The sequence below is a fragment of the Aplidium turbinatum genome, chromosome 3 (assembly GCF_918807975.1).
Source record: "Aplidium turbinatum chromosome 3, kaAplTurb1.1, whole genome shotgun sequence".
NCBI lineage: Eukaryota > Metazoa > Chordata > Ascidiacea > Aplousobranchia > Polyclinidae > Aplidium > Aplidium turbinatum.
The window spans coordinates 25027205-25053919 of NC_137474.1; the positions used below are offsets into that span (position 1 = coordinate 25027205).

At 41.2% G+C, this 26715-nt stretch overlaps 1 protein-coding gene across 1 annotated transcript in view; it reads left to right on the top strand.

Annotated features, from left to right (window-relative positions):
* LOC145767190 (dynein axonemal assembly factor 8-like) overlaps window positions 1-26715 on the top strand; it is a 164841-nt gene that overhangs the window by 116225 nt on the left and 21901 nt on the right. Inside the window, exons 36-38 of the mRNA XM_082578967.1 lie at window positions 4054-4185; window positions 24247-24294; window positions 25774-26018. Of these exons, the coding sequence (XP_082435093.1) occupies window positions 4054-4185; window positions 24247-24294; window positions 25774-26018 (425 nt within the window). The remainder of the gene's footprint in view (window positions 1-4053; window positions 4186-24246; window positions 24295-25773; window positions 26019-26715) is intronic.

Here is a 26715-nt window from a genome sequence, read left to right on the forward strand (position 1 = left end):
CCCGTCACTCGTCTTAAGCAAAAAGGTCCGATTTGCAAGAATATTTGCGAGAAATCGCACTACCTTTTTGTCTGGGATCATGCGGAGGAGCTTTAGGGTTAGCCCTTGGTGCCACACAGTGTCATAAGCAGCAGTGAGGTCCACCAAGATTACTCCTGCTTTGTTGCCCTTCTCGAAACTTTCCTCAATATCCTCGGTCAGCTTGACTGCTTGATGAGTCGTACAGCGTCCGTGCCGAAATCCAGCTTGTTCTTTTGGTAGCTGGGGATCAACAACTGGCTCGAGTCTAGTTAGCAGGAGCCGTTCCAGGATCTTGTATGGGACGCAGAGTAGTGATATTGGGCGATAGCTCTTGGGATCATCAGCTGGCTTGTTTGGTTTAGGTACTGCCACTACAGTTGCTTTTCGCCAGATTTTAGGTATGGCCTGGAGGGTCAGGCAAGCAGAATAGAACCTTTTCAACCATGCCAGACATTTGGAGCCACAGTGCCTCAAGAATTCTGGAGGGATGTTATCGGGCCCTTGTGCCTTCCCGCTTTTAACTTGTTTGATGGCAGACGCAAGTTCTCTGGTGCTGAAGGGGGCTGACAGATGGCCATCTGCGCTTGTAATGTGGAGTTCCAGAGCCTGCTGCATTCCTGCTTCACTGCAAGGGCGTGCTTCTTGTTTGCCACTTTACATTTGCCATTGGCTAGGAGCTGTTGTGCTATGGCGTTAGCGGTTACAGGGCATCGTTTAGGATTGGAGGTGCGGCCTGTAAGACGATTGAAGGTTTTCCATGCAGCTCTGCTTGAGTGGGTGAAGTCAATGCCTTGCACTGTGTCTTCCCAACGCTGCTTACGTTTAATGTTGAGGTGTTCTAACAGATCAGTGGCAGTCATGGATGTCTCTTCACTGGTTTTTTAGGCCAGGAACGCATCATAGCGTTTGTTGCACTCTTCGTCCCATGATGGTATAAATTGACGACGGAATCCACGGGGGATGGACTTCTTTGCTGCCACAAGTAAGGTTTTGCAGAAGGCTTTATAACACTTCTCCAGTCCGTCAGAAGTTGGTTCTGGGAGGTACCGGGTTTTCTTTTCAACCAGGAGTGTGAACTTGGTCCAGTTTGCCTTGCGAAAATTCCACCTCTTCACAGGTTTGCTTGGGACTGGGTTGAATGGGTTTTCAGGGGTGATGAGCGATGGTCTATGTTGGGACTTAGGAAAGGGGCTAGAGATGGTACGGTTTGGTAAAGGTCCTTTTAGGTTGGCAAAGGCCAGGTCTGGATTGGTTGTTGTTTTCCATCTTCCTGACAAAAAACTGTCTGGTTGTTTTGGGTTGAACATTAATTGGATACCAGTGACAGCTGCCCATGATTCAAGCGCTATGCCGTCTGCATTTGAGTGGCGGTAGCCCCAGGTTGTGCTGTGGGAATTGAAGTCTCCGGCATATATGCATGGTGGAGCAAAGGCGGGAATGGAGTTAGCTTGCAGACGTGTATTTGGTGGTTTATACACGTTGATTACAGCTGTGCCTTCGATTTCAGTGGCTGTCCATTCAACTTCACAGTCAGGGTTGGATGAAGCAATCGGTATCCAGTTAGCAGAGTTCTTTACATATGTGGCTATTCCATAGATATTGCTATTGGTGCATGCTGCCAGGGTATATCCACTGATCTTTGACTCCGACACTTTGGTGGTGTGGGTTTCTTGCAGGAGTAATGCAGTCACGTTATGCTCTTGTGTGAGATGTTCCAACATGTCGCATTTGGCTTTGGTAAGGCCTTCAACGTTTTGCTGCAAGATTGTTACTCCGACAGGATGAATTTCTCTCATTGGACACCGGGGCCGAGGGTTTATCCTTTTACCACCCCAGGTGCCCTGTGAGTTGCGGTCTCTGATTGTTGCCATTCGCTTCATTAATTTGAATTACCAGGACTCACCACGAGGAGGTTGGCAACATGAGTCCCAACATGAGTCTTTGAGTCCTGGAGTCCTGGAGAGCAAGGTTTCGACTAAACACCACCAAAGTTTGGAAGCGCTGAAGGCTAATCTGAAAAAAGAATGAACCAAAATACCTCAAAGAGTTATTCATGACTCTTACAGGTCCTTTTCGAAGCGTCTCTGACTTGTTATCTTGTTGTATTATTATCTTGTTGTATTCGCTTTTGTCTTACCATTAGCCTATGCTGTGTGCTGCGTTGTGTGTTGTATGTACAGTATATGCCGTTTTGTATTTTTGCATCATTTCTGCATTCCTGTTTTCATACTGTACATTTAAACTTCGTATGTATATTGTTTTTTATGTTGCATATAATTTATATTTGCGTTCAACTCCGACACCATTCCATGTCAAATAAGCTATGACACCACACGGGTGTGGCAGACTTGATGACCAGTTCGGTCCTTCTGCCACTCCCATCATCATCAGCAAACAACCTAACTCACATTGTAATCTTGTATTGTTTTTTTGTTTTTTTTCACATGTGCTGATGATGATGATGATGGCGTATGAGCGATCTTTCCAGGCTAGATTGGAGGGCAGGAAATCTTCAGCCACTCAGCGGTCTCGTCGTCCAGGATTCTCAGACCACGCGCACCGTGTGGAGGCCGGTGGATTAGGCAGTGGTGGATGACATGGTCTGCGGTCTGTTCCGTGGCACCACACTCGCATTCTGATGAAGGAGCCAGGCCCCACTTGTGCATGTCCGAACGAAAGCGGCCGACGCCAGTTCGCAGGCGGTTAAGCCTGACCCACGCAAGCCTTGCGAGGGACATCCCTGGTGGACGGGGATCGACGTCGGGTATGAAGTCACGGAGCGTGGAGGTGTGATTTTGCCACTCCGTGTTCCACATGTGGTTCGTCCAGTGTGCCGCACTTAAACCAAGTTCTTCTGCGTTCTTAAGGAGTTGTTGTGCGGCAGGCACAAAGGGGCGTCTTGATTTCAGCCGCTGCTTTATAGGTGGTGGACTCTTGAATGTTGCATGGAGGAGATGGTCCGGGTCCAGAGCGCGGCGAGCGAGAGAAATCGTGGCTCCTTTACGGCGTAGCTCAGCGGGTTGGATGCCTGCTAGGATGGGTAGGCAGTCCGTTGGAGTGGGACGCAGGCATCCAGTCACAGTACGCAGTGCGTCGTTGATGGTGGTATCAATCTGGTGGGTGTGAGAACTACGACACCAGACCGGCGCGCAGTACTCAGCGGTGGAATGAACAAGGGCTAGGGTAGCTGTACGAAGAGTTTTAGCACCAGCTCCCCAGCCGGAACCCGCCAATCGCCTCAAAAGTGTGACGCGTGTAGATAGTTTTTTGCGCAGTGACTTCAAGTGCCGGCGGTACGTGAGTGACCTGTCCAGGGTTATGCCGAGGTATGTAGGTTCGGCACAGTAGGGCAGGCGTTCCCCATCAATGTTGATGTTTATCTCATGCTGTGCCTCCCAGTTGTTAAAGTGGAAGGCCGCCGACACTGTCTTTGACTTGCTGAGCTGTAGCTTCCATTTCTGGAGGTATGCTGATAGTGTTTGCATGTCTTGGCTGAGGTTCCTCTCCACTGACTGCCAGTTTCCTGCTGAGTGCAGGAGTGCCAGGTCGTCTGCGTAGGCATATTTCCTGGAGATGGTGGGGGGCAAGTCGTAGGTGTATATGTTGAACAGGAGAGGAGCCAAGACTGAGCCCTGTGGGACGCCGTTTTTAAGTCGGCGTAGTCTGCTTCGACGACCGCTACCGGTTGTGAGGGTAAAACTGCGGTTTTGCACAAGTTCCATCATCATATGGACCATGTGTCTGTCAGGGAGCAGACACATGTGCTGATGATGCAAAATAAAAGAACTTCTTCTTCTGTTATCGACGCAAATGGCGGACACTTTGAGTAAAACTTGTTTTTCTTAAATATTTATTTATTTATTTATTTGACAATAATATTATATATTTATTACTCAAAACTTTCTATCATTTGTCAAATACAGTTGTTTGAAGTTGTAACATTAGTTATGGATGACCCTGTAGCCTATAGTTTACTTGCAAATTTGCTGAACGAAATTGACTTAATAGAGTTCGCTTTCTTGCGCGTTGCAGTATCGGAGCGTTACGTATCGGCGTGCGAGGAGCAAAAGTTATTCTTCCCCGAGGGCTTGTGTTGCTGTGAGACTGTAGAGTTGAACATGGAGCAGGTTCCCACGCCAGCATTCGATCATGTCATGTGCCAAGGTACCTTTAGTGGCTTGCTTTATTCCTGATAGGTTTCTTTCTTTTCTCGTTATTTAAATGCTTAGCTGATGACTTTCTGCATAATGTTAATGCCGCTCTTGCAAAAAAAGTGAACTAGTCAAGTTTAGTGAGCTTTGCATTGCGACAGCAAAACATGCATTATTAGCATATCAAGAAAATGAAATATTTTCTGACAGGTGTCAAACCCACTACAATGCTTGATATGAATGACTTGGTTACATGTCTTATTACCTTGTGATAGAAACAAATTTATTTTCACACTGAGTCAGTTCAATCATTAACAGCTAAAAATCGATTTCGATAGTAGCAAGAATGCTGGAACATCTTCAGTTATGCTGAAAGCAAACAGTACAAATAATCAAAATGATGAAGGTACAAAAGAGTCAAAACATTTCACTCTTGCTATTAAATGAATATGACCAACAACAAAATGGATATCGCGAGTAAAATGTTTCTCATAGCTTGAAGCTCTTCAGGGGCTATCGTCAGAAAATAAACCTAAATGTTGTGAAGTTTTTATAATAGAAAACCAATGAAATGTAAATTGTAAATTTGGTTAATCAAAACAATTCAAATAATGAAGAAGCTTTAAGGCATAAACGAGTTCTTTGGCGGCATAAGACTTGATCGAGAGTTTTTATAAAGATTGCTTCCAGTGTTGCAAAGTGGAACGAAAATCGACCTTTAGCAAAAATCGAGTCTAAACTTCAAAGCACATTATTTATTGTCCAGCAGGTGTTGTCCAATTGAAGAGTCACTAGATGTATTTTTGGCATTTGCAGTTTTTCATGCGCGATTTACAATCTATATAAAACTCTCGATCCAGTCTTATGCCGTCAAAAGGTACTCGTTTATGCCTTAAAGCTCCTTCGTTAATTTGAATTCTTTTGATGAGCCAAATTTACATTTCGTTTCTCTCCTTTCCTTCTACTATAAATAGTTCACCATAATTAGGTTTATTTTATTCTGACGAACCAGCTCAGTGACCAAGTGGTTTCCCCTTCGGCTCTAGTGCTGGTAGATCTGAGATCGATTCCAAGTCAGGTCAAACCGAAGACTTTAAAAGCGGTACTGATTGTGTTCTCTCTTGCATAACGCAGTGAGAATAAGTCGGGTAATAGTGTATAATGATATCGTAGACCTGATATAAAATTTAAAATAAGCTCTGTCGCTCGAAGACCATGTAGCTGTTGCAGAGCTACAATAAATAAAACCATAACATTATTATTATTCTGACGATAGCTTCTGAACTTGAACTAATGATATTGAAGACCGGTCAGGACTTATTTACAAAGCTGCAGTAGAAAAATCTCACAATAGAGAAACTTGGCGCCTGATTGTCTCCAACCCTCAACGAGAGGAAGGAACTTAATGAGCTTCTGAAGAGAGTCAGACAAAAACCTGCAGCTTCGAGCTATGAGCAACATTTTATTGCAATTTTCAAGTTTTATATCACTTATCAACTCTTTAAAAGTACCGTATGGAATATGGATATTATTTGTTCTAAGATAATTCTTTTCGTCATTTGCAAAAAACAGGTGCCTTACGGGTTGATGCGTAGACTTAATTCTTTTTGTATTGCAATTGACCAATAATTTTGCATATTGTTGGATGTTTTCTGGTTAGGCTTATGATGGTACAATTTTATACCATACTCTTTTGTGCCACTTTTTATTTTATTTCGGTTTTGGTTGTTAGTCATCTCTTTAACGTAGCAAGAGTGAAACGTTTTTTATTCTTTCGCATCTTTATCATTTGATTATTGTACTGAAAACGATTGGGATCAAAATGTGGAAGCCGACGTGCAGGGGTGTATTCCTAGCATTTATTTGGGGGGGGGCCTCTACACCTAGCTGTGTTGTTATAGACAAAGTATAAGTAATCGGTGTAGGTTAGCCAACAATCTTTACCTTTTTTAAAATGAAACACAGTCCAGTTTGTTTTTATATCTGAACATCATGTCGAAAAACAACCCATGCTAAAACATAGCTTGAAGTACAGAAAAAGGTAGAAGCGACAAAACGTAAAAACGTGGTTGAATCCGAAATTAAATTATAAGTTTGAAATTTGGCTTGGTTGCTACACTGCAATCTCCTTTGCTTTTTCTTTACTGCGTAGGTCTATACTTGAAACTCGCTTTGCATGAGCTAATTCTAATATCTTAATCGTAAACTTATTTGTATGAGCCAATTCTAAGCAAACTTGCAAAAAAATTACTGTAGGAAAGTGAGGAAATGCATTTCTTGAAATGAGCGCTTGCGTTTACAGCTTTGCTTGTAAGAACCAATAAGCTGCCAATGTGACAGTTACACTAAAATCGCATTTAGTTATTAACGAACAGTTTAAACAATAGTGTAGGCATATTTGTAATTTCGTGTTTTTTTTTGTTAAAAGCAAAAACTCACTTGTTTTTGAAAGAAAACATGATAAGCTTACAAAAAAATTAGGGTGGCATTTTTTCTAAACATTTTTGGGGCATGAAATCCAAGATGGCGTCCAAAATGGGGCACAACAATAATTATGCAATATTTTCGCAAGTATATAGGCTACAATTACAAATAAAATATCTGAATATATGTTTTCTGAGACAGGAAATCTAATGGAATCATCAAATTTAGGTTACATATATAACATACATGTGCCAAATTTAAAAATGTTACTCAAAATACCCCCTGCGCACCCGAAACGTATGCTAAGCTACCTACGTAATTTTGTAATTTTATACCAAGGTTTATACAAACTTAAATGCATGCATTTTTCACAAAGAATACGCAACTAGAAAGCCAATGAACTGATCTAAATACAATGAAACTTGAATTAATGTACGATCCTTTAAGTCGTATTACACGCGAAAGATGTAAGAAGTCTTAGGCCTTCTGATTAAATGGCAGTTATCGTTAACAACCGACATCTGCGGAATTTATAATACTTATTGAACGTCAAAGAAAGCAATTCATCTTCAAAATTTCAGTCTTCATTTATCACTGGTTGGATAGTTTTGTTTTTACAGCTGAGACCACAGCCACAGACTTCTGTACATGGAATATTGTTTTTGTGGCAGCTGCAACTTCCTTTGCATCCACGTTTACACCCGCGCTTTATGAGTTGCAATACTGCTTTAGGAGCTGGTGGATTTAAACAACGATCTGGCGTGAAGTGACTTGAACCTGCATCAAACGTCCAACCAAATGCAGTTGGTGCTGGAAGGCAGGGGTGGGCTTTGCTAGCTTTTCTTCAAATCATGCATAAATAATGAGCCCGGCGAATGTGCAAATCTAGTGAACCAGAAGTTGGTGGGAGGTTTTCTCCTTCGGCTGCACGATTGGAGAAAACGGAGGTCATTCACTTTCGTGTAGATTTTGGATCGATACAAAATACAGACAAAGCGTTCCAACTGCGAGCATACATCAACAGGAAGATCAGTGTCATTCCCGAGCATTGCTAGTGCATCCAAGATTTTATCATCACAAGACATAAATGCCTTGAAGCATAAGTCTTTGGTTCTGCCAGCAAATCTCCCTGTCATATCGGAACCAGTCAGAGCATGAAAACCTAAAAGTGCAGAAGCACGCTTTGGTCCCAAGTTGTTGTATATGTTTCGTACACAAATGTCCCTCTTCAATCTGCCCTTTCTGGTAAGGAAAGTTGTAGACCCGGGTAAGTGTAGATACATGTAGATGAGTAACAACAAGACGTCTGTGTCTGGGGAACTGACAACCAGTTCTGTTTCATTGGGAACAGTTAGAGCGTGCAGAACAATCAAAGTGTCTGCCTCTTCTTGGCTGTGAGTCAGGAGCGAGTCTGGAATATTAACATTGCCCTTGGCCTTGGTTTGTGTTTCCGATGTCACCAGTAGTTTTTTCAGTTTGTTGTTGGAGCTCTTGCTGTGATGTACAACCTTTTCAGCTAAATACTCGGTCAGTTCTCCTTTGGTGCGGATATCTGAGAGAAAGTCTTTCAGGGAAATATTCTGGATTAGAGTGTTGTCTTTGACGTGGTAATCTGTTGACTTTCCCTTGGTCCTCTTTGTCCGCATCTGTTGCTTGAGTGATGTTTCGATGTACCGGTCAAACACGAACCTGATCTCGTCACAGTGTGTGGCTTCGGCAAAGTCTTGGCATGTTTTCATTTGTTCCGTTTTGATAACTGCGTTTACCATAGCCATCCCATCAATGATGATCACTCGGTGAGTTGTCAGTTCATCTGGTGGGTCCACAGTGGTACATTCAACTGCTGTGTCTGTCATCTTTAAGGGTACTTGGAATGAGTGGTTATCGGACAGCTGAGTAACAGTTACCTCATTCCTGTCAACTTGTAGCCGTTGTCTGTTACTACCGGTATCCAGCTTCTCAAGATGACGGAGTATTGATGCCTTACCATATGCCAGCAGGAGGGATCCATCTGAAGCAAACAGTGATCGAGGCACCACACCAAACTTATACGTTCCGATGCTTTCCTTGAGGTCCAGCTCCGGTCGACTTCTTGATATTACAATGAATCGCTGCAACAGTCCTCGCTCTTCTTTAATTTTGATTACCTTGTCTCCCATGCTGATTTTTGCAATTGCATTGGCACTTTTGAATGTAGACAGTTTCTTCCTGGTCATTTTGTCCCACACGGAAAGTTTTCCTTCTACAAGACGTTCAGTGACGAAACTTTCGAAAATCTGTTGCCCAATCTCATCACGCCGAAGGATGTCGTTGGTAGCAGTTTCATTCATAACTGCTTTGGTGAGCAAATTGTAAATTTCATCTTCGTCAGAGGATTCAAATGGGTTTCCATACTCGTGAAATACTACGCTGAGTTTGATAGCATTTTGCGTTATTCGGGAGAGTTTTTCTCCTGTAAGCTCATGGTGCTGCGTTCTCTTTGCCTTGCTACCAGAGTAATACTTTTTCTCAAAGTCATACTGCAAATTTGAGAGTTTGGGTGCGATGAGAAAGTATTTGTCCAGTGACTTTTGATTCTGTGTAATTCCGACTATACCTCCAATAACCTTGAGTTCACGATTTTCTTGTTCAATCCCGTGGTCTGCACCTATTGATGTGAATCCAGCAACACCTTTGGTTACGCAGAAATTCCCTTTCATGAATTCTGCCCAGATCTCTGGGTGCTCCTTTTCTGCTTGCTGCATTGTAGAAATGTAAAGTGGTAAAAGGCGTGCATAATTTAAATGATCATGGGCAAAGAAGTACTTTATGAGTGATTCCACACTCTGCATGTGCAGCGATATGTCTCGTTGTCTGGTGGCTCGAACAAATTGGAGGATAGTCTCGAACTGTTTCATGTAGTTTCCTATGAAGCGCTGAATCTTGTTTGCAGTGCTTTGCGATTGTTTAATCTTTTGGAAGATGTCCCTGGCTTCGAACATCTCGATTGTTTTTGTAACGGCATCACTGAGCATGTGTCTGCTTTCTGAGTCTTTATTGATGTCTTGCTGATAAGCTGCTCCCAAAAGACTGGAAGTTTCTTTCAAGAAAGCTACTTCACTGGGCTGAAGTTGCAAGAACTTACGAAAGTACAAACTTTACAAAGCAAGCAAGGTAACTGTGTGAGCTTCCAGTGCTCGATACATATGTTTTCCGCTAAGAATTTGTGTTACAGTTGTAGGTGAATACAGTCCAGCTTCAACCCAAGCTTGGTCAATACCGCTCCCCTCTATATATTTACCAACGGCAGCCAGTGCCCAGAAGACGATGTGCAGCTCTCCAGGTCGAAACAAAAACTGCTTTTGTATGTCCTCACGCTCCATCCATAACTTCATGGCCATGTCGTACAATTGAAGATCAAGAGTTATTACTGTGATAGACTCTGGTCCCATTGCATGAGTGGCGATAGCACGTGCTCTCATCAGACCTGTAAATAAGGTGTCATACTCTGTTGGTGGCAAGCGTATTAGTGGTGGTACAAGGGAAATGTTTGTCTTAGAACCAGATGGAAACAACATGGAGTTGAAGGCTCCCCATGTTCCTGGAGTAGAAGAGCTTGACTTTACTTGTACTTCACTTTCTTTGAAGTCCAAACAGCCTATAATCCATGCCATATCCTTCTCTTTGTTTGGCTCTGGGCTGGACCTGCAGGAATTCAGTGTGCAAAGACACTTTCTCTTTGTTGGTGTGGGTTTGTCACATGATAAAATTTCACAAGAAACAGCCTCTTCCAATGTTTGAGACCTTGTTGACCGATCGATAACAAGAGGTGTTGCTGGAAATTTGTCAGATGCAGTCTGATATACTGCAGTGACAGTACCGTGCAGAGTATTCATGCCACAAGGTGCGGATTCGAGAAAATCTATGTTGTCCAGTGCAAACCAAACAAACGTATCGTTAGCTAGCCAAGGTGGTCGATAAATACCTCCCATGGATTTCATTTTTTCAAGAACAGCATTGGCGAGAGCTGCCTCTATTTCGAGTACCTTGTTGTACGGGATGGTAAGGGCTAATTTGTTTAATTTCTCCACAAGGGCCTTGGACCTGGTGTTTTTGTGCACATCCAGCCCTAAGCTGACGTTAAAGGGAGTTTCAATGCGCTGTTTGAAAGCGACATCATCATGTTTGGTTTCATAGATGACTTACCGATCAGACTTATACGCACACACAAAATGCTGTGCCAGCACAGATGCACTTTGGTTAATCGATTCGGCCTTGCTGATTGTTTTAACCTGCTGTAAACCTTGGACAGCATGTTTGCAGAAGAGTTGGAGCAAAGTAGGCGTTTCATAATTACCAAAAGTTCCTTCGAATTTTCACGGCTTTGCGCTTGCAATGTCTCTTCTTATTATTTTAGCTGCTTTCAGAAGGCTTTTCACATCATTCTCTTGTAGCAGTGGCTAACGCAGTGGCTAACGCACTATTTGCTCGGGTTTGGTTTTGTCTGGAGGCCTGGAGAAGTGCACATCACTGATGTTGTCCAAAATCAGTTGCTTCAAGTATGGTTTGTATCGTGGGTTGTGGGGTAAAGGAAACCTATTGGCTTTTAGCAAACCAACATATGATCGTTCAATGTCGATCATCTTCAAAGCCGAACAGTTGGATGGGTCATTGATTTCGGTTTCTACCATGTCAAGCATCTCCAGGTCAGACACTAACTGTGAGAATTGAACATCCTGTTTTGGGGGTCTGTTAGATTTTTCTATGTCTCGTTTTGCATAGATTAAGCACCTAAGGTGGTACTTCATGTCCTCTGCAACTGCTGTAAGAAGATCAGATGAGCCTACAACATTGCTCAGTCTGACTTTCAAAAGTTCTCTATCTGTTTGTTGACCAATTGCTTTGAGCTGTGATCCCATGTTTTCAGAGGAGACATTGTGTAATGTTTTTGCTCTTGCTTCTTGACAAAGGACACACATCTCCTTATTAAAAGTCTAACTTCTGGTACATCGCTGTGATGTGGAAGTACTTGAAAATGCAGCGTCACCTTTTGGCGGTCGTCCTTTTCTCTTCTGTTTCACATCACTTACCGTACGTGTCGCTTGTTCTTATATCTGATCTTGGCTCGTTCAATGCATGTTTTATGTGTGAGATCCTTATAACATGTCTTGTGGTAAGAAATACCATACTGTAACAGTTCATTGGCAGACAAATTGTTCATGCGAGTCTTTAATGCAGAGAATTTGGTTTCTCCATATGAACATCGAAGATCAGTTGTTGTAATTAGTTTCTCTACTGAAGGCAAAGAAGTCCGAAGTCCGAAAGAAGTCCGTATAATCTGTTTTCTTACTGCTCAACTGACAAATAAAGCATTGTTCAAAATCCACCATTATCGACTTCTTGTTAGATGAAGACTCTCCCATTTTAATTAGGCTAGGTTTGTCCTGCAAAAGTAAATCAAAAACATTAGCGTGGGCAGTGGGGGTCCAGGGGGTACTTTTGGTGCGGGGCCCGGAACCTTTCCAAGGGGCCCGGGAATTTGAAGAAACCACCGCGCACTGTTAGATAGAGGTCTACTGCAGTGGTTCCCAACCCTATTTCAGCTCAGTTCACATGAAATTAGGGCTAATTTGCAGTTAAGACCTTTTTTTTTAGAGAGGACCGTTTTTTTTTAGAGAAGACCTTTTTTGGAGAGAACCTTTTTTCTGGCCTGATAATCTCATTGGTACCAGGCCCGCAGTTTCCTCTCAACGACCCTGATCAAAAGTAAATCAGTTGGTTAGTGCGTGACTTCGTAAACGAAGAAGCTTCAAGATCAAGTGGCGCTGGTTCGACTCTCGGGGTATGCGCTTGAGCAACGCATTCTAAGGACTGCTCTCCATTCAGTGGCACCTAATGGATGGAATAATTCCCCAGCAACAAGACTTCAACAATCGGAAACTTCACTCTGTCAATCTCGGTGACCGGGCCTGCCAAATTCTTTCAACTCAATAACTTACTTCGGTCACAAGCACGTTTTAACGTTCGCGTTTTGTCGCTTCTACCTTTTTCTCGACCTTTGCTATGTTGAAGTGTATTGTTTGTGATATGATGGTCAGAAATAAAAACAACTGAACTGAATTCAATCAATCAAAATGCATATAGCCTACACTTAGGCTGCTATTCTCCTATATACCGGTAGGCTACTACTGTTAATTTTGTTATCCTCCATCTTTCTGCTTCTGTCTGAAATTTTACGAATGAAAAGACTTAACAACTCAAAAAACTCTTGAAGTTGAGGACATAGCAGAGCTATGCCGAGAGTAAAAGATAGTATGTAGTCTATAGTGGTTTCTTTTTGTATCACATGTGATCATTAGACACTCTGGCTACTCGCAGACTGCTTGCTTCACAGATCATCGCCAGAAACTATTTCTACATAAAAAAGCAACAACTGTGAGTTTTTCAATTTATTAAAAATATTTAACAGGCTGTTTCGCCCTTTACTCCAGTATCATTTCTTTGTTATTTTTATCCAGCAGCCTGAGTAAGCCTGTAAAAACCGTTATACAAGCTTGGGTTCTCTCTGGTAGCCTACTGTCATTCATCTATGACGTAACAAATTATAAAAAACAACTGAATAAAATGATTCAATAAGCTTGCTGTATGTGCGTCACAAAGTAACTTTGTTACAAAGTATTTACGTCATAAAGTACTTTTGTATATTTTTTACTGTGAATGAATGGGGCCAAATTTTCATTTTGGCAATTTTGATAGGGGATTTCAGGTCATTAGAGTGCACAGAAAAAATGCCACCCTAATTTTTTTTCATCTTTATAGTATCATCTGACAAAATCAAGAAAGTTTTTGCTTTTAACAAAAAAAATACACGAAGCCTTTTTTCATGACAAATGTGCCTACACTACAACTCCAAATACAGAAAAAGCGTATTCCAAGTTGGTGCAAACGAGATTATACAAAACAAATAGCCTGTCTGCCAGGTTTTGGTTTTATGGGCTAAGTCAGGGGTCACCAACTGGCGGGCCACATGCGGCCCGCCACGCTGTTATGTGCGGCCCGCGGAAGGTATCAGCGTACATTCCGTACAAGTATAACCAAAAATACTTTTCTTGAGGAGTTAAAGAGCATGAAGGCAAAAAATACTTTCCTGGAAGCATATTTTCGCTTTGCATATGATTCCACCAACCGACCAATCAGATTGTAGTTCTAGGTGAGGGTCGCTTAAAGTTATTCCAATGTGATGTCCAGCCATACTGTCCCAGTGGTTGATTAAAACGCATACAAAGTTGAATTATTATGCTTCCGGGCAGTTGAAAAATATTTAGCTTAGTATTGCAAAAATGTTGTTAATCAACAATTCTTGCCATGCTGATAAGCACCGCAAGTGACAGTTGTTTAATAATAATTAATTAATCATCAAAGAAAGACGGTTTTATAGACTCTCACAAAAAGGATGAAAAACCAACTCATTGCTTTTTTAGAGAACGCTATTCATGAGTTACAATAGAAACGTTTTTTCGGTGATTTCCACAAGCGTTTGTTTCATGGTGCCTGGTTTCTTTCTCCCTGTTATTGGAGCCTATTTTCACTGATATGTTTGCAGATCACTATTGTTGCTTGTATTGCGATGTGTCAAATATTTCCTTGTTTACTGAAACTGTTAATTGCAAGTTATCATTTGTGAAGCAAAGTGACAACATCACTCTTACTCTGATGAAACCACTCACCTCGCTATAAGTGCGCAAAACAAGTGGCCTCGTTTATTAGACATTGTTAAAGAAGTCAAAAGTGTTGTTAAAGGAGCTTGGCCTGGCAGCAACTTTGTTCGACTAATTTTGTTGCTGCGGTATTCTAAGATAAATATTAGCAACATGTAACGCTGGATACTGGGTACGAATTGCGCTCTTTTTTAGCATAAGAGTCAACCTAAGTTACCTAAAATTTTATTAGTGCGGCCCGCCACAGCTCTCCTTAGTGCCAAGGTGGCCCGCATGCAAAAAAGGTTGGTGACCCCTGGGCTAAGTTATAAGCACCACCACAGTGATTTTAGCCATCAGCTCATAAAAACATCACTGATAAAAAATGCTATAGCCTAAATTTTAGGGCACATGGGTTGGAAAGTAGTCCGGTCGTTGGAAAGTAGTCCGGCAAAAAAAAGGGTCGAACCTTGACTTAATTGGTGTAAAGCTGAAACTTTGCACATTGTTTCTGTTGATTATGTACACTGACCAAAAAAAGTCCCCGTGAAAATCTTTTGGGGAAAAATGTTATCCGCCTTTTTTGAAAATCCGATATTTTTTTTCTCAAATTGGCGGATAAAAAAAATTTGTACATTTTTCCGAAGTATTGTCATACTACGGCTTCTTTATTATATGATGTTATTGTTGTCACAATTAATAAGCAAGTAAGTACTCAATAACAACTAGTATATTTGACTTTAAACGAAGTGACATTAACAAAATATTATATAATAGCCTACGCTAATGTACAATAGTTCCAAAAACGATAATTTTGTTCACTTATAGTCAGGTCAATATATGGCTTGACCCCAAAAAATTCCTATAAAAGGTTTTCCAACGCTTTTTCTAGTATTTATCATCAAGAATAAGATATTAAAAATCTAGGAGAATCAGAGCACCGGAAAGTTGTCATTTTCAAGATGGCCGCCAAAACAGTAGTGACAATAATTCACTTAATATTCATGCTAGAGCTCTAATTCTGGCGTCTATCCCAGGGTTTAATGTGGTAACGAATTCATATTGTGCTGTGTAATTTTCAGTTATCATTTTGTGTGAGCGAGGCAGTTTCTCAAATGTTTAGATTTGACCATATTTTTGCTGTGATACTATATGATTCTTTAGCATTTCTTTTAAAATGTATTTTCTTATAGGCTTGAAAAGGGCTATATGACTAGCCGAAAACGTTCGCTTTTTGTTTTTTTTGTTTTTATAATGTTAAATGTAGTGTTGTTGCTGAGTTATGTCTGTTTATGGTATTTACATTCAGTTGCTTAATAAGTCCTGGTCATCATCTTCATCCAGTAACGACTGATTGTACGTATTGTCACAGGCATCAAGTTGCACTGTCCACATGCTGAGGTACAGGGTGGATTATTCTGCCTACAGCTACACCTGGCAGTTGTGTAGTGCAGTGGATAATCTATAAGAGGGAATCTGGGGCCGCATTCATGTCCGACTCTGTTGTCACAAACTGACTGCCTTCCAATTTCCAACCCCACCCGCAAGTTTCCATATCACTCCCCTGTCCTAGCCAGACCATTATTTGGTATTAAACCCTTAGACAGTGAAATTTTGTTGATGACTCAGTAGGTGGTAGGCGTTCTGGTGTCACAAATGAGTGGAAAGTAACTACTTTTTTTCTTAGTACTCAGTAGCGCAATGACGAGAGGGAGTCTGTCCGCGTACCCCCAAAAATCACAGCCATCGCTTGACAACCTTGGTTCACAATGGATGCTGCTGTTTGCTTTGGAAGAAGGAAGTAATTGACACAGTCTGTCAGAGTAGCATCACCCTTTACCAGCTTGTGAAAGACATATTTTCTCACCCACACCAAAGATTCTTGATGTTGCGTCACATCCAGTGTAGGCATGTAGAAAAAGTAAATGGGAACATAATTCTTCTCCCATCACCATTTCCAGTTCGTTTGTATGATACACTTTGTCAGCATTTGCCTTGTCGGAACGGAAATATAGATCTTTGTTTGCTTGTTGCGCATAATGAAGAAGCAGGACCAACAGATCTGTGTCTTCTCCAATCAACGTTGTCGAGTGTGACACTGCACTAAGGACAGCATCCTTCACAATCGGAACATCAGCATCCCCTGGGGCATTAGTAACTTCGCAGCGTTTAGGCTACCCCGAAGTGTTTTACTGATCAGGGCGATCATTTTTTGTTTGTTCATGTTCATCATGATTCGAGTTTATGTACATTAACGTCATCCTCGGCCACAACACCATTCACAATATTCCTCAGGGTTTGATTCTGAGAAAAAGGTACATAACCAGCCAGTGATGTCTTCTGCGCTTCATTGGCAAAGCAGAGTTGCATGATTTCAATCCTAGTCTTCTCTGTGATGTTGAGTTGTGATATGTTGTGCCTTGGAATCATACGGTTTGCTTTCTGACGCGGTGTCAAAGCAGCAATCATTCCCATCTCGTGGAAAGTCCCCTTCCCATCCAGGGTGATAATATTATGATCAACATTGTCAGCTGCAAATAACATTGTACTTTCGAGTAGGCCTATGTTCTCTAGAACAATGGATTCTGATGCTACACAATCAACTGCATTCTACACAATCAGCTGCACCGCTCGTGGTCTGACAGCTTGGCCAATACTTGCAACCTTTCGCTTTGTGTCTTTTCCTACAAATAAGGAACTCAACAGTGTTCGCAAAGTTTCAGGCAAGTACATTAGTGCAGGACCGAGATTGGGTGTCGGTTGCGTAGCCGAGTGGTGAGAACGTCTGCGCAACGTTCGAAAAGACGTGGGTTCGACACCGCTCCAGAGCACGCGGTTGTGTCTCGGCCAAGACACTTTATGGCAAGCCAAAATAAGGGGAGCAGCTGACTCGAAGACTATATGTCACTTCGCTGCTTCCTGTCGTCTGTTGTATCGCATCTGTAATCGCAGTGTTACTGTATGTTATATATCGCAATGGGTGCAAATAAAACACGATTATTATTATTTGGAGGATTTCGGATATTTTCTCTTTCATAGTGGCAATGTCATGAAGGCCCTGACCTTCAGCTATATAAATACATAGATTCACCGTACTGTTTCTATAATTGGGTTTTCAGATATTTTGATCCATAAGGAAGGCAATCATCATTTGCTAAAAATTTCTTCATTTTATATCTGAGGTCTGATGTTAACTGTTCTTCATCATTCTGTTCAAGATGGGAACACATCTTTAGAAATGCCTGGTCCTGTTCCTCAATCCTCATCCTTCGGTCGCCCAGATTTTCGACGTTTGCCTCAGGTACTCTGCCGCATTGCAAGGGTACGTTAAATCCATACATAAAATTAACACTTCATGAATGGTGGTATAAACAGTCTGCAACATGCAAATCGCCATCGTAATATTCAATACGACCTTTCACGGCGAATGACCAATCGTCAGAACGTCTCGCACAACACTCTAATATAACTAATTAGTCCTTGCAAAAACATGTGTTTTAACAAAACTAAAGCCAGGTCTGTCCGTGAGAACTCGAGTCCCACAAAACAAACAATGAGTCTCACTGTCGAAATTACCATCAAGAATTCGAACACTTCGTTTTCTCGTGACGCAGGACCCACTTTCCTCTCTGTTGTTCTTAAGCTGTATATCGATTGGGTTGGTGTAATGTTTACGACAGTCCAGGTGTACTTTTCGACCAGCTGTCGCAACAATGTTGTCCCCTCTATTAGTACTGGCAGCATTAATCCCATCAGCACTCTTTTGACGCATTATAATGGAGGCTTCAGAAGCTTGAATTTCCTTGTCAGAGATCGTAATTTCTTTGCAGGCATTTTTCCTGAACCCTTTTTCCGTGTATCCGTAAACTTCATCCGACAATCACGGTGGATCAAAACTTTGCCAATGTGAAATAATTGCAGTATGAAATTTACTTTTAAATGAGCACCAACACAAACGATAATTTCATAAAAATTGAATGATTCAGTATTTGTACAAACGCCATTTTGAAAAAATGGCGGAATTTCGAAAATAGCGGATAACTTTTTTTCACCAAACATTTTTCACGGGGATTTTTTTTTTGGTCATTGTACACAATGAACAGAACCAATGTGCAAAATTTCAGCTTTACACCAATTAAGTCAAGGTAAAACCCTTCAACGACTGGACTAAAGGTTATTCAATGCAAGAGTCACATCACACGCGGAAAGCTAAAATGTCAAAAGAGCCACAGAATTTGTCATGTCATTCTTTATTTCCCTATTTGCAAAAAGCTTGATTTACTATTCATGTAGATTTGCACCCATGATAGAATCAAGCTAACTATACGGGACCCAATCACGGAAAACGGCGATTGCTACCAATTTATGTTCGAGTTTTTTGTAGTTGTGTTGTAAGAAAGCTGTTAAAGTGTTACTTGTTCAGTCGAGAAGTTGTTGTTCAGCCAGAAGAGCTTAAAAATGGAAGCTTGGACGAGCCTACATCAAGCCCCCTACATCAAGCGTTTTTATATTTCGTTGGGCTGATCCCCCCGAGCCCCCCCCCCCCCCCCCCCAAGAATGCAACTCTGCCGACATTGTAGCAGGTCCATTAAAGAGAGTAACTCGAAAAGAAGTGACCCAAGCAATGAAGAAAATGAAATCAGGGAAGGCTCCTAGACTATCTGAAGTCACAGTGGAAATGATACCCGTGTAGGGTTTTCGCTATCTGAAGCTGTCTTTTGGTTATTGAAAGGATAATTTAGTGTATCTAGGGGTATGTTTAGGCTACCTACAAAAATTAAACAAGTTAAATGTAACATTATATATATTTATTAGTAATCAAAGTTACAAGTTTTTATTCGGTAAATTGAGAAATATGTCTAACTTTAACCAATTTAGTTTATTGGGGCGGGTGTCAGAAAAGCGACATTTTCCCGTCGTGAAATTTACCTTGGCGTTCTCGAATGGTTCGGTCAGTTTTCTGTGAAAGTCTTCTCTGAGTGTTTTCATTTTTCAATTACCCGCTTATTTCATAATATACCGGTAGTACCTTTTTATCAATATTAGCCTATCGTGAGAGTGGCATTTGTGGGGAAGCGTGACCTAGATTCCGTGAGAGCGGAATTTAGGTTTTCAATTTTCACAGTTGAAGTGCATTTTCAAATTTTAGTTCTCATAGGTTTCTGCAAAATGTTCTCATAAATTTAAATTTGTTATAAACATGGTACATGTTACACGCGCAAGTGGAGAGGTAGGATTGAAACCAATGAAAGAAATGAGAACGTGTATTAGATGGAAAAAGAATGCCAAGTGAATGGAAGACGACCGTAGTGATACCCATCTTCAAGGGAAAGGGTGATGTGATGGCTTGTAGGTCACATAGGGGAGTAAAACTTTTGGTGTTGGAGTATGCAATGAAGGTAGTGGAAAGGGTGTTGGAGAATAAAATAAGATCTGTAGTGAAGCTGGACAAGATGCAGTGTGGATTTATGCCTGGGAAGGGAACGACAGATGCTATTTTTATTTTGAGAAGGTTGCAAGAGGAATATCGGGACAAGGAAAAGAACTTCTACAAGTGTTTCGTGGACATGGAAAAGGTGTTTGATAGAGTTCCAAGAAGAGTGATGGAATGGGCAATGAGAAAAAAGAAGTATTGGAGGCACACTCGTGCACGCAGTAATGAGTCTGTACTCTGTATGACGGTGCAAGGACGAGAGTTTGCGTTGGATCTGCCCTCTCAGAGGAGTTTTCAGTGAAGGTTGGTGTACCAGGGTTCTGCCCTCTCTTCTCTGATCTTTGCCATTGTGATTGATGTGATTACCGAATGTTTAAGAGAAGATTACTTGATCGAGATACTGTACGCCGATGATTTGGTTGAAAAACACAATGGAAAATCTGAGGGAAAATTTTGAGAAGTTGAAGTAGTCGCTTCAATGTAAAGGTATGTGTCAACATTAATTTGTCCGGTCTCCTCAGTGCAGTAGGTACACTGGAATGGCCATGGAGCCTCCATGTGACATTTTTCCAGTTGTGGTACCTAAACACCAAAAATGGTACTACTGCCAACCTTGCCAAAGTGCTTAAACTGCAAACTCCAAGTTGTCAAGGGGATAAGAACACGTCAGAAGGATTTGCTGAAGAATGGAAGAGGAGGGCGATGTACAAAGAAACTGATTAATGCAATGTTGTTAATCAATACCACGAGACTTAGTGGTGGTGAGTCCCATACTTGATCCAAGCATCGGGGGATGAGAAGATAAGGTTATCATTATACTCTAAACCTTCTGCACTAACGATAGTAGGGTGGCCAGTTCCGTTCTCTCGGCCGCCTTTCATTCAGCAACTACGCCCACCCAATTTATTACACCCTGGGTAGAGGTGAGCGGTGTTTTTTAACAACCAGCTTTTAGCTGGGAGTCGAACCAGGATTGCATGATTGGAAAGCGAGCGCCTTATCCGCTGCGCCATCCCACCGCACGAGACTTAGTAACTTTTGAATTGTGTTTTATTGATTGTTTCCAAATAAAATCATCTAAAATTGAATTTAATCTATTGAAAAATTGACAATTGGCTCAAAATACATTTTTTTGCAAATAACATAAAAACTAAGCCTCCTAGAGCTTAGAGTTGTTATACAAGCCAATATAAAGTCGGCAATTGCGAACGTTTTAAGCCTATAACTAAGTCTCTAGGTCATCCCTAAGCCAAAATATGAGTATATGGAAAGCAATACTTCCTGCGCTTACCCGGAAATCATAAATATGGGGTGAAGGACCCTTTAGGGTTGGCCAATCGGCCCAAAGTTTTGTGGGTGTTCTAGTTGGACCATATCGCAACTTTTGGCAAGGGATTGAAAAAATTAGTGATAATGGTGTAAATTTGCAGTGCCCTACTCTTTAGCACTCCACTACCTGACACTCCAGGAAGGACCACCGGTGTGTTGAAGCAGCAAAGAATACATAGATATTTTCAACGAAGTCAAAGAAGTGAACTATTTGTGGACACAATTGTGCAGCGCATACATCAGGGCTACTCAACTGGCGGACCGCGGTCCGAATCCGGACCTTCTGGGTGTTGAAGGTGAACCTCGGGCTTCTGGAAGAATAACTTCATTGCAACATTTTAGGGCCTCTTTAAACAGATTTCCAAGGGAAACGATGGAGCGACTGCCTGGTCAGAGGCACCTGGGGCGTCCACGTTTGGAAATCTTTAAAAATCTTTCAACATACCTATGGACAAACCAAAATTTTGAAAACTTAATATATAAGCAATGTGCTCAGAACATATTTTATCACAACCACCAGAACAATATAATTGCAATTTACAGTGATGTACGCGTATACAAAAAAATATTGACGCCGTCAGCGTAAACGCAAACGTTCGAAAAACCATACGCCGTATGCGTCAACGTAACTTGTAAAAAAGTTGGTGGCGTCAGCGCATACACTAGCGTAAACTCATGTTGTTTGCAAGGTGCCAAACATGCACACGATATAAACCACTCGAAATAAACAAGTTTTATTTTGAATTTCCACGAAGAAACACAAACATCTGAAAGTGATCATCTGACATTTTTCTGCGTTTTGGTTTCAATATATCTTTGCCCATTGAAAACATTCTTTCAACTGCAGCGCTGGAAGGTATTGGCGTGTTGTAGCGAAAAAATACATTAAAAAGTATACGTTGACAATATACGCTAAAAAACCGCGAAAACTTTACGGCGTAGCCTCAAGCGACACTATCCAAAAAAATGTGGCCGTAAGCGTTAGCGTAAACAAAAAGTTTACGCCGCAAGTCTACGACGTAGAATTTGCAGCGTATAGGTTACGTACATCTCTGAAAAAAAACACTATACATTTTTTCCTTTTTTATTTATTTGTTTGTGTCAGACAAAAATCCAAGTCGTGTTACATACCACCTGAAAAGTGTTTCGGTGCGCGTACTGGTTGTTTAATTTCGTGGTTGCATGTGAAAAATTCACCGGACCGCAGAAATATTCAACTTGTCAAAATGGACCTTTGCTAAAATTAGTTGAGTAGCCCTGGCATTATACACCAACTAAATTCAACGAAGACTATAGCATGGAACATATTCTTAAACAGCACAAATTTTTTTTTGTGACAAGTGCCTGACGTACTCCGTTATATTTCTCGCTCATGTTGAACGCGTTGTCATAACTCTGTCCAAGGCAATCGGCAAGATTGATATTTTTCTCACTGGTGTACAGTAGCCTACAGTCGAATGTTCTCTTAAACAACTAGGACTAACAACATGGGCTTGTAGCACTCGATCAGGCAGTTGCCTCCAGCGGAAATTACCGGTTTTTAAAGTTTACAATAATTAGAAAGGGACAAGACGTTGGGACTAGTAATTTAAGTCTACAACTATAATATTCTCTTATGCCATTCTAGTTTGCAAGCCAAAAATTACTTACCGCTTACCAACTATGTTCGATCAAGGCTATGTTTAGTCAAGGCACCAAATGGAACGCATGGTATAGCAACGCTGGACGAAGCTACACTCACCTGGCTCTCCACCACCTGCCCTGAAATTTGATCTAGTCTCAAACGAAAGAAGAAGAAGAACTATGTTCGACATTTTTTGCAAGAAAAAATGTTTTGCTCACCAAGCGCGAGGCCCGTAGCAGTTGCTACATCTGCTACTATGTTAATTCGGCGCTGTGCTTATGGGAAAACGAATTGGCGATTTTAAGAAGAACTGAGAGAGCGATGGTGAGAGCAATGTGTGGTGTGAAGCTGATGGACAAAAGGAATACTGAAGAACTTATGAACTTGCTTGGGCTGAATGAAAATGTTGATAAGTTGGCGAAAGCGAATGGAGTAAGGTGGTATGGGCATGTTTTGAGAAGGGATGAAGATGATGTTTTGAGAAGAGCGCTGGAGTTGCGAGTGGTGGATCGTAGAAAATAAAGAAGACCCAAGAAAACGTGGATAAGGCAAGTTGAGGAAGAAAGCAGCAAGGTGGGCTTGAAAAGAGTTAGACAGATCGATGTGGAGGCAGGGTGTGAAGGCGATTGCGGCAGTTGGAGGTGAATCCGCCCACCCTCGGTAACGGGGACATCACCGGTGTAACGGTCCAGGAGTGACCGCAGTCCAATAGTTACCAGGGTTGCCAAATATAATTAATTATTTTTTTTATGAAAATAATTGAAATTTCTACTGCTCGAAAAGTTACATTGACAATTTTAGGCATTAATTAATCTTAAATGAAAAGTTATGCATTAGTTTGAGAGTAACTACTCAATTAAACTTAGTTGTAATTTTTTTGTTATTGTATAAACAGAAGCGCCTTGCAGCTCTGGTTATTTGTGGTCTGACGTCATTTCTACAGTGCCACGCTGCAGCAACACGGTAACTTTTGGACCGCAGTAACTTCTGGACCGTTATACCGGATTAAAACTGAACTCCTACCACTATTACTGTCTTAATTCAGCTTAACTGAAGATGATCTAGCTGCTAGCTAATAGAAATCAAAGTTTAGCTGTTTATAATTGAACTGACTTGAGTGAAAGTAAATTTGTTTGTATAATTAGCATATGATGCGTTTGGTTGAAGACACAAGTCGGAATATGAAATGATTGTAATATGTAAACCTCATCATGCGTTCTATGAGTTGCAATAGAGAGTGTAGACTGTAGATCATAAGGATGCGAAACTACATCCGCTTTTGGCTTATCTCCAACGCTAGAAGGTTACATTTTTTCTGATTTACAACATAATGTACTTTTTGTGGGTTATATAAGAAGAGAGAAGTTGGTTTTGAAGTAATTAGCAAAACGTAAAAAATATGTCAAAGTGGGAATCGACTCTTCTAATGTTTTGTTTTTCGCTCTGAGGATGCGCATTGTCATGGTGCTCGAAACTTCATTGAAACAATAAATCAACTTGTTTATTGTTGCTTTCACTTTCATCAGATGACCTAAGGGGACGTACCCTGCGTTACTTCACTCTTAGTACGTGTTATCATTGTTTCAGATAAAATGAAAGGACGCGAGGTGAAATGCGGATGTGACGTAGATAACGGTAAGTGCTTGCAACTTTGAATGATTGACGTGTAGCGTTGTATCATTATGACGTATGGTTTTTCAGTCTACCCAATCGACAATTCAACTGTATGATCGATGGCGTCATAATATAAAAAAGTGCTTTGTCTGGTACGATTTATGACTGATGAGAACTTGTGGAGCAAAATGTAAAAAATAAAAATAGTTATTGGAACGAAGTTGTTGGAATGTTTGATCAACCTGAGAAAAAAAGCCCAAAATGCAGAAATTAAATCCATGTTTGGTAAATGTTTCAAACAATAAATTGTTCTATGTTTTGTGAAGCGAAGCAATAATCAAGGAAACGTTAACAACACTGGATAGAAACGTAGTCAGAGTTAATGGACAAGTAGTGAGCAACATAAGATCTGCAGATGACACTGTCATTCTAATTGAAACCGAGGAACATTTGCAGGAAAAGTATGAACAAATCAAAGAAGTTAGCAAAAAGTACGAAATGAAACTAAACTTAAAGAAAACAAAGACAATGTTGAATGAAAAAGGCAATGAAAAAAAAAGGAATTACGCTGGAAGGAGAACAATAGGAACAGGTACCTACACATACCTAGGGTCCCACATTACACAAGATGGAAGATGCACCAATGATGTAAAAAGAAGACTCTGTCAAGCAAAAGCGTTATTTTGCAAGTGTAAGGAATTTTTAAGAAGAGATATAGACTTGCAATTAAAACGGAAACTATAATCTTGTTATATAAAACCAGTTATGTCATATGGAAGTGAAAGTTGGACCTACAAACTATTCACAAAATAAATAATGCTTTTTAACTCTGGTGCTACAGAACAATATTTAAAATATCATATAAAAAAACACATTACAGACGAAGCAATTGGAAAAATAACTGAAGTGCAGGATAGATGGGCAAACTAATTACCAAAACAAAAGATGAAATTCGCGGGACTTAATTTGAGAGGATCGGCAGGGCAGCTACATCAATTGGTTATTGAAGGTATGGTGGAAGGAAAGAGGTGTAGAGGAAGAAGACAAACTTGAGGAGATAATGTAAAACAGTAGGCTGACTTGTCAAGTATCGGAGAAGCAAAAAGAGCAGCGGAAGAACGTGATGTGTGGAAGCAATTGACCTTCAACCTTCGTCTCGGAGACGGCACATGATGATGATGTTTAGTGAACAAGTGAAGGGGTTTCATATAATATACTGTATCAGCCTATTTACTGTATTTTATATTTTATTATTATGTTATGATGATCATCTTTTATGTATTGTTTTATGTTAACGTTTGTTATTTGATTGAAAACACTCGCGCCGTTGTGAGTTGCCAGGCAGAAACTAAACTAGCACTGCAACCACCGCTCGTAAGGCCCGAAAGTCACACAGTTGTATTGGATTGAGCTGGTATCGAACGAGACCTTTCGAACTACTGACGAGGGTGTAACTTCTTGTGTCTCTCTGAACTGTATTTAATCTGTATGACGTTGCAGGTGACTTAAGTATGAGCGGCATGGAGATGCAGTCAATATGCGTCATTATTACGTCACCGATGATCGTGATGAAGCAGCACAGACGAGGATCACGTGCGACAAGTCCGCCCTACGTGGACGTCCTTGAGCAGTTGCTAACACAGGGATATGAGCTCTGTGCACTGCGCATGTGCTGGTTGCGCGAGAATCAGGCTCACTTTCTTTATGACGCCATAGAAAGTAGCGCGGAGAAGAAGCAAAGGATGGTGAGTTAGTCTTCCCTCACGACTTGTCAGTTATTGCGACAATGCAGTCGCAGCGATGTTCATCCCTGATCAGTTTTCCACCAGCATCATCGGCATTAGAACTCTCGATATAAGTTGTCCAGGCAATGCAAAAAATAACCTCTTCGTTTTTTCCTCTTTCGAGCATTTCTCGCGCCTCGGCTTGGATTTGTTTTTCCTGCTGTTGGCGCGTTGAATTCAAGGATGGTGTATGTTGGGTGTTGTCGTAGGTGGCCGGTCGATTGGTCGACAGACATTTGGTGGACAGTCATTTGGTCGACAGACATTTGGTCGACAGGACGTTTGGTCGACAGACATTTGGTCGACAGGAAATTTGGTCGACAAGACATTTGGTCGACAAGACATTTGGTCGACAGGACATTTATGTTAGAGTTAGGGTTAGGTTAGGGTTAGGTTTAGGGTTAAGGTTAGGTTAGGGTTGGAGTTAGGGTTAGGTTAGGGTTAGTTAACCCTAACCCTAAAATGAATCGTTCTGTCGACCAAATGTCCTGTCGACCAAATGTCTTGTCGACCAAATATCCTGTCGACCAAATGTCTGTCGACCAAATCTCCTGTCGACCAAATGTCCTGTCGGCCAAATGTCTTGTCGACCAAATGTCTGTCGATCAAACGTCCTGTCGACCAAATGTCTGTCGACTAAATGTCTGCCGACCAAATG